Here is a 9075-nt window from a genome sequence, read left to right as displayed (position 1 = left end):
TTTTATTTTAGCACTTCTTGCTGTGATTTTGTTCCGCGGATGCAGCGTTATTTTTTAGCGTCAAAAGTTCACCTGAAAATGCGTGTGCAGCGCTTGTATCTACACAAACAGCAAACACGCTTCTTTTTGTTTTGCGTAACGGCCCCTAGGCTACCAACGCGGTAGCCGCCCAAGCCGTCTAAAGAAAACATCGCAAGGGCAAAGCTCGGGCGTCAAGCCTTTGTGTGTTTGTGGACTTTAATAGTTAGATCTTTGAAGTAACTACACTCGCCGAGTTCGCACACTCGATGTTTATCGGATTGTAGCTTCGACAAACAGTGGAACGGTTTCGGAATGCAATCACACGCGCATTGTTATCGCTCTGGAAATAATGGATAAGTGGTGACCCTTTCAGAATGAGCAGCATTTGTAGGCGAGTAGAAGTCTCTATTCTTTTGCACGTGTTGTTTGATGAGGCTCGGCGCGACGCGTGCATTTTGAAGCGTCGTTAAGATCGAAAGCGTGGGCGCTCACGCTCTCCAGATCGCGGCCCAAGCTAGCGCCTCGCTATGAACGGAGAAAACGCGGGCGCGAAATAAAACGTTGATCACCTTTGTACGTAGTGAGCGCTCCATTGAAGAAGGGAGGCGCTTATCTCACGTCCGCGCTATTTATTTCTTTCTCATTTTGCAGGGAGAGGAGGCAAGACAAGAAAGTTGCGAGAAGAGAAGCGCCAAAGACAGCGGGCCGTTCGAAAAAAGATGGGAACTCGAAGGATAGCAAAAGGAAGTTTAGAAACGTCTGGAAGGAGACGTACGCGTGGTTGCAGTACGAGGAAATCAAGAACACCATGCATTGCGTGCTGTGCAGGGAAGCTTACTTCGGTCAGGAAAAGTGCGTGCCGTTCGTGGAAGGCACAAACAACTTCAAGGTTTCGGTCATCCAGAAGCACGAAAAGACGACGGCCCACAGAAACCTGCTGAACAAAAGCGAAGCCGAGAGGAAAAAATTGGCCCACTCGTTCCGAACAAAAAAGAAGCCGCCCGAAGATTCTCGATCCCGGTTCGAGCTTCTGTTCAAGACCGTGTACGAGATACAGAAGAGCAAGCTCTCGTTCTCGCAGTTCCCCGTTCTCGTGAGCCGTCAGATCCAGAACGGGGTGCCGCTCGAAGGTCGGTACACGAACCACCACCACGTCGTGCCGGACTTCTCCAAGTACATCGCCATGTCGATGATTAACGACACGGTGGCCGACATTTACCAAGCGAAACACTTCGGCATCGTGCTTGACGACGTTTCGGACGTTGTAGGATCGCGCAAGGACGCTGTCTACATCACTTACCTCAAGGACTGTGCCAAACGCACAAAGTTCTTGGGGCTCGTCGATAGCGACAACGGAGTGGGCATCGCACTCGCGATGGTGCAGATGCTCGCGAAATTTGGATTGCCCTCGCCTTTCGAGAAGCTCTTGTGCCTAACAACGGACGGCCAAACCGTCCACCAAGCGGACGGCGGCCTGCAAATGGCGTTGGCAAAAGAAGCGCCCGTTCTCTACACCATGGACTGTCTGGTGCACAAGCTCGAGAGTGTGGTCAAGCCGGTCCTCTTCAGGCATTTGCAAGTCAGAGGCTGCACTGACAAGTTGTACAAGTTGTTCTGCTTTTTCAGAGACCTGCAGAAGAAGACGGGCAGTACGGTGGACATATGGACACCGTCCAGCCCCGCCGATCAACACGCTCGTTCCCCCAACCCACAGCTGCTAGTCCTCAACCTCAAGTTCCTAACTGCCATCATTGAAAAATGGAGCAGTGTCACGTCGTTCCTGAAGGATAATTACCACAACTTTGACCGTAAGCTTCGGCCCGATGCATCTGAAATCCTCACCTGCCTCAAGAGCTCTGTGTTCATCGCCCACGTCCACCTGCTACGAGAGATCTTCAAGACATTGAATGCTTTCCTAGAAAAGACGACTGGCTCGTTGTCTCCTGCCTGTTACACAGTGATCGATGAGCTGAAGGCTACTGCGACGCTCATCACCAATCAGATCTCGTTGGGCCCATCTCTGGTGCCAGTCCTGCATGAGCTACAAGAAAGAACCGGATTTTTCCAAGGCATGGCTGTCACGCAAGATTTTGACATCGAGACATTTCACATCATAGCTGAGGATGTGTGCCGGTGCGTGTCGCAGCAGGTGCTCCAGGTGGCTAGTCAGTGCTCAGAATCCCTGCTCAAGTTTTCGGTGCTGGATCCAAAAAACTGGCCAGAAGATTCTGACAAGCATTTTGGCGCGTACGGAATTGAAACTATCAGGGAGCTGAGCAACGAGATGCATTCGTTGCTGCCCGAGAAACCCATATCGGATATCATACTGGAGTGGTGTTCCTACAAGTTTTTTGTGACTAGGAGTCTAGCGGGGTGTCTGCGGAAAGATTTCATCAATCTGGCCGCCACCGTGGTTTCCAGGTTCAGTGTGGTCTATCCCACTATCTGCACATTCCTCACTGCGGCAGCTCTGCTCTCACCGTCGTGCAAGGTGACGTGCAAGGGCTTCGAAGAACTCTGCGTCATCAAGGAATCTCGGAAGAATGTTCTCACCGATGACACGCTGTGGCAGACAATGGTCATCAATGTAAATGGGGCACCACTTGAACAGTGGGATCCAGAGCCTGTGGTTGACTTGTGGTTGAAAACGAGTCTGCGTAGGCCAAACAATAGAACTTCAACTAAGCATGCTTTAGACACTTGTAACAAGCAGGAGACCCCCCAGGTTGACAATTCGGCACTCTTGCAGGGCTGTCAGGTTGTCGTCATAACGGGTGAATTATGCGATCTACCCATGGTCTGCAGTGGCGATGGGTCATGTTCATAGAGCAGTCTCTTGCATGTAGTCATCTGTAGCTTGTCTTATGCATGGCCTTTTTTTAAAAAGTACGAACAATTCTAGGTTTGGCCAATTCATGTGCTTTCATATCGTGTCATCTGCTTCAACGAAGAACCAGTTTTCTCAGCAGTGTAGCAGATTGAGCAGTCATCTTTGGCAACATATAATCAGTGATGATGATACGGGTGACACTGATAACTTATGTTCAAACCCCAAAAGTTGGTGAACGTTTGGGCACTCGGAAAAAGGGAAAAGCTCAGAGTTCTCACAAACAAGCACATGCTGAATTTTCTTAGAACAAACCTATTTATTTATTTCAATGAGGAAAAAGCATGTGTGCTTACAGAGGAAGCAGCAAGATACAATTGTGTAGGTGATCTTTACTCTCGCATCTGAGCTGTCACAGCAATTTCTTCATGATAAGCTTATCACAACTACAAAGAGAGAAACTGAGGCCTGTTTTTTTAAAACTCAGCCTCATGAAGCCATTAGATGATGATGCCAAGGAAAGAAGGATGAACAAGTCAGGCCAGCTCACGCGTGGCTGAAACAAGCTTGCTTTGTTTTTTTCCTGCTTTATCGTGATAGCACTTATACAGAAATACTAGGCATGTTAACATCACCTCTGTGCTGTGACACACAAACTGCACATGAAGTGTGTGGCAAGTTTGTAGATTATTTCTGAAAACTTACGATGAAAAAAGTGTGGAGTGTGTTCCCTTTATCATCCAGTGCATTCTGTCTCTTTTCATTCGTGCTGCAATTTTCTAGCAAAAAAAAAAAATAATTCCCTACCAAGTAGTCTATCTAACCACCCTGTTGCATTAGGCTTGTAGAAATGCTACAGATGCACAGTGTACACAAGATGATGCAAAGTGGTGACTGATGCCATAGTGGTTTGCTCCACTGGCTGTGTAGCAAGCCAGGTTGACATTCTGCTGCTGACATGAACACTGTGCACATGAATGCTAGCAGAGTCCAATAGTAGAATCGACTGGTCATGAAACTTCAGGCAAGGTAGCAGCGAATGAAGATGCAATTTTTACAGCTACAGGCATATCTGGAAAGGATTGAGTGGCTCAATGTCTCAAGCAATGGCTTTGTAGTTACTCTTACAGCCACAATCTCCTACCTAATATTCAATCGTAGATTGGTTGAGTAATGGCTGCATTGTGTAGTTACAGCCACAATCTCCTACCTAATATTCAATCGTAGATTAGTTGAATAAGGGCTGCATTGTGTAGTTGCACATCTATGCAAGATTTATGCAAGTACTGAAATGTTTACATCAGTTGAGTGAACAACGAAACGGTAACTACAGCCCTGTGCAGTCTCAAAGTACTTGATTTGCCACACAGATAAGTTTGCTTCTTTTTGGCAATACTGATGGTGCTGAGCTTCACTGTTTCGTGCTGCGACTTCACGATATCACTTCTATATGAAGTACCCACTGATACGAATGTTGTCATATTCATGTAAATGCTTCTTCAATGCCAACATTTTGGCAGCTGAAGAAGAAGCTCCCCATTTCCTGACGAGGCACTTGCTTCAGCTTCTTGCTCCGTCATGCTGTGTCCCAGGCTGGGTGAACACAGGCAATTTTCACCGAAGTGAGGCTGCAGCTCTGAACAAAACTTCAACCTTGTTTTCACATCTGCTGAGAATAACTTTAGCTCCTCCACATGCTGTGAAAGGTTCCTAAAACCTGACATGACAGGTTGGAGGAAGTGCAACTTCCTAAAACCTGTTATTTAAGGCAGCAACAGAATTGCGCTGCTGAACATGACATTATAGATTCAATACATGATGTGGTGGACAGGTTTTGATACGCAAAGTGCAAGAACTGCTCTTGTACTTAGGTGTCGGTGCAAATAGCTATGAATTGACAAAATTTATGGAGAACCCTCATTCTCATCTCAGTACGGAAACGTGTCGTCATGTGTTGAACACTTTTCAAAATGGTAATAGTTCCACCTAAGATTTTCATTGAGTCAACAATCTTTAGGCATCGACAAGCTTCATTCCTCCAATTGCAAAATGTATGCAGCGGTGTTTGGTTGAATTAGCCAACACTGTTTCACTTGTGTGTTAAAAGTCATTGCTGATGTGCATCACCCCTCATAATGTATGGCCTCTGTACTCGTAATGTATGTATCTTTAGGCACCGACAAGCTTCATTCCTCCAATTGCAAAATGTATGCAGCGGTGTTTGGTTGAATTAGCCAACACTGTTTTACTTGTGTGTTAAAAGTCATTGCTGATGTGCATCACCCCTCGTAATGTATGGCCTCTGTACTTAGGGCCGTTCTTCGTTGAAGCAGCTGGTTTGCATGTTTATACACGTATCTAATATTTGCATGCCAACTTAAGGTCTGTTTTATTCAGCACAAGTACCCGCTGCATTGACTTGATAGCTGTGGGATTCTGCGGCAAAGTGGGAAATGATTGGTTTGATAGATGATCGTGGCAGGTGCGTTTCAAAGCAGGCAGAATATTACAGTGTTTGTGCACAAAGTTTCGAGAATTTAATGATTACAGCTGGCCAGAAGTGTACTAAATACCTATCACAGTCTCCCTCACGCAGAGAGAGTGAAAGACAATGGAAAGACAGGGTAGCCAGTTTGTAGATTAACGAAGTCTAGGAGCTCTGCGTTGTGTGGTTTTTCCAGTTGGTAGGAATGTTCGTTTGCTTGTTCTCATCATAAAATGGGGGGCTATTTTCTATGCGCAGTCTCTGGATGTCCCTTGTCAAACTGTGTCATCTTAAAGTGTGACCAGAGCAGCTGCAGAAGCCCGACTAGTGCTTCCGCCGGGTGTTGAACTGCGAAGTAGGCTCAAGATCACTCCTGGCCATGCGGTTGGCCATTATGCAACATTAATGTTTGGAAAAAGATTTGCCATCCTCACCTAAGGACAACCCTATCTTGCGAGAATTTAGAAATTGCGCATGGATATAAAGATACTGCTGTTGGAACAGCCCAGGTACGTGTGCGGAGCAAACCTAAACTCTGCAAATTCAGCCAGTCCTGAGGTTTCCCTTGTGTGTGCAGAATGTGCCAACGAGCTCGGAATATCCTAGATTAAGTGTTTTGGCACTTCATCCTTGCAATCAACCAGCTGTACTTTGTAAAAATGCAAGCTAGAGCTGCTCTGGTAAAATAAAAAAAAAAAGGCTAACTCAACTTGCACTGAAAATGCAGACCTGACACGAGATGCACGGATGCTGGCATGCTGCGATTGTCAATTGAACACCTTCCGTAAAGTGTTGCAGGTGAATTGAATAAGACCTTGCATGTTTTTACCATACGCTATTGCGAATGTGGAAACCCACCGAAATAAAATATTGTCATCGAGCACTGTGAAGTCATTGTGCATTCCGAGGAACATGCATGCTCCCATAACATGGGAGGGGCATTAGCTGGCAATTTATCAATTTATTTACCGCCATCTTTATGCAATATTCCAGGGCACTTATGCCAGTTACACCAACTGTATGATGGATTGTGCTGTTTTCATGATGGCTGCCTTTTGACACAATGGAATGCCAAGTCATAGCCTTACTACATGTAGCAAAACACGCCATTTTTCATTCATACGATATCAATTCGTACAATTTGGACTAACCTCAAGCACTAGAATCGGGAACCGCTGGTGTCCCTACATTGTTGGAACACAAGTGTCCTTATACGCACAGAGTATCATTGAAACAGCTGCTGCATTCGTAGTGCAGTTTTAGCATGGTGCTTCAAATTATGCTAGCCATTGATTCAAGAAAGCGACACCAATCTCCTTGGCTTCTCCACTGTCACACATTGAGCAGTATTTATTTGCAAATTTTTTCAAGTTTGCTGCTCATTTTGATAAAATTGAACCTCCAGTGTGCAGCCATTTCTTAGGAAAATACAACTTCTTGCTCCATACGAACAGCTCCTTTCATGTCGTTGTATTTCCCCAAGCTTGATGAATCAGAAGAAATATACGACCCCGCTGAATATCACTTACTGTTGCCAAACCCTTGCGGATGACAAGGTGAGGGGGGTCTCGAAAGAGCAAGATGGGAGCTTCGGATAAGTTGTGGTGAATACACCCAGTGGTGCCCGTCACATAGCGCCAAAACACTTCACGATAGAAATTTGAGGATTATTCCGTGCACTACCAGTGCCATTAGCACGCTACATTAAAAGCACCATGTATGTGACATCACCTCGATGGTGAACAAAATCTCCTTTCAAAGAGCATTGTGTTTTTTTTTTTTTAATTTTTTTTTAGATTCCTGTATCGTACCATGCCTGCCAAGATGTCAACTTCAAAGTTTGTAAACTATTTCATCATGACAGCAGATGTGCATCAATATTTCTTCAAGGGCATTTCACCATTGTGATTGCTTACACTTATGCTAATGATCAATAATTATTTTTCATGTTGCACCGAGTATTCTGTGACATAGCAACAAACTGAGGAAGGGGTGACGCTCCTCTTAGTCTAACTTTGTCCTGCGTCAGGCGTAACCGGCCAGATGGTCAAATGGACAGACGAACAGACGCTTCACCCCACAGACGAACGGATAGACTGACTGACATACGCTTCGCCCACACATCATCATTCACACCGTGAATATGCTGCGATTTTTTGCTTGCCACAGCTTGGTGCTATTCACACAAACTTCAGGGAGGACACAGTAGACAGAACGTTGGATATTACAGTGAAAGCTGTTATGAGATCACAACTCTGGCTACGCCTGGTGCCGTAGTTGTCCGCCGCCGACGGTGTCCATATGCACATCGCACAAAATTAGAAAAAAAAAAAAAAAACCTAGCACCAATGACACAGTAGAGCTCGAACCCGGGCCCGCTGAGTGCCAGCCCAGTATTTTGCTTGGCTGGGTGCCAGCCAAAAAAAAATTCACACAAGCACTAATTTATGAATTTCAGGGAAACACGGGTGGAAGCAAGACTCAATCTTGTAGCGATGCCCTGGGCAACTTGAGCCACTACCAGCGACTTGTTACCCGAAGCCAAGAAGGTAGTGCCATACAATTTAAGCAAGTGCTGTTCGAGAGACAAGAACGTGGGGTTAGGAAATGAACTGCTGCTTTGCATGAATGCTGAAAAGAGGCTACTACTATATATCTTGTCTGCAATCTGACTTGCAAGAACACCCTATACAGGGATCGTATTGAGCAAGGTATCATGTCAACCTACGTAGTACCACGTGGCAAAATAAACAACCAGTCATCACACGATGCTAAATGCGCAACGAGTTTGAGGTTAATTGCCTCCCACCCACTGTAAAGTGTTCAGTCATAATTCATTATCAGCCATATGCAACCTCAACAAAGTACACATAATACCTTACATATGCTCATCAGGCACCCTCATAAAAACAATGCCGTACCGGGTGCTGTCCTACTTCACGAAAATTGCAACGGCGTAATAAAGTAACTCGTGAATGCATTATTACATTAGTGGCAACACGAAGCTGTACTCAAAATTCGCATTAGGCAATATCACTATAGTCTGTGAATTGTCTATAGTAGCTCGCCACGCTATCAACCGTTTCCGACTTTCGACAGGCTATATGTGTAGTTAAATTTTAAAATGACTTTTGACAAGCTAAGATCATGTTTTTCCGCTTTACATAAATGGCACTAGTGCTTTCATTTTCTTGCAATACGATATTTTTCTAAACTAGATGGCGACAGCCGTGCATGGCAAGTAGAGTTTGTCCCATTCACGTTGGAATTGCACATCCATTCACACGTCATTTGTGCAGTGTTTTAGTATGGTAAATTGCAATTAATCTAAAGAAAAGTATGTGGACATATGTTGCATACTACCAGCCAAGGAGACTGTGATGGCACCTCCTGACAATCAAACATTTATATGAAAACATTTCAACCCGCAAACTTTCTAGCTTAAGTCCACAAGTTGTTTGACAACCAACCTGCATCAGTATTGTGAGATTATTTACACTTGCATGAATTGACCCAAACAAACATTACCAGGTCATGTCACGCCAGCTGCAACCTTAAGAAGGGCAAGGGTTAAAAGAAGTCTTTCTGGCAGTGTCTGTAATCAGCCTGCATCACTGGCTGGCCAGTAACCTTCCCTATGCCGCTTGGCGGTTCTCACTACCAGCACCACCAAACGTCACCTGCAAAGTTTCCTACCCGCATCATGTGAGCGTGAACAGTTCAGGTGCAAATACTCACCCTA

The 9075-nt window shown here is 45.2% G+C and overlaps 1 protein-coding gene across 2 annotated transcripts; it reads left to right on the top strand.

Moving 5' to 3' along the window:
- The first annotated feature begins 151 nt into the window (after positions 1-151).
- Positions 152-6213, top strand: LOC119172329 (zinc finger protein 862-like). Of its 2 annotated transcripts, none has more exons than XM_037423382.2 (2): positions 152-412; positions 673-6213. In XM_037423382.2, exons 1-2 carry the CDS (start codon positions 396-398, stop codon positions 2846-2848), a joined length of 2193 nt encoding a protein of 730 aa, XP_037279279.2. In that variant the 5' UTR covers positions 152-395; the 3' UTR covers positions 2849-6213. The 2 variants fall into 2 exon arrangements, with proteins under 2 accessions (XP_037279279.2, XP_075749721.1); XM_075893606.1 differs by lacking the exon at positions 152-412 and adding an exon at positions 431-594.
- Positions 6214-9075: the final 2862 nt, after the last annotated feature.

Source organism: Rhipicephalus microplus, chromosome 4 (assembly GCF_043290135.1).
Source record: "Rhipicephalus microplus isolate Deutch F79 chromosome 4, USDA_Rmic, whole genome shotgun sequence".
In the NCBI taxonomy this organism is placed as follows: domain Eukaryota; kingdom Metazoa; phylum Arthropoda; class Arachnida; order Ixodida; family Ixodidae; genus Rhipicephalus; species Rhipicephalus microplus.
This window is presented reverse-complemented; position numbering and strand designations above follow the sequence as displayed.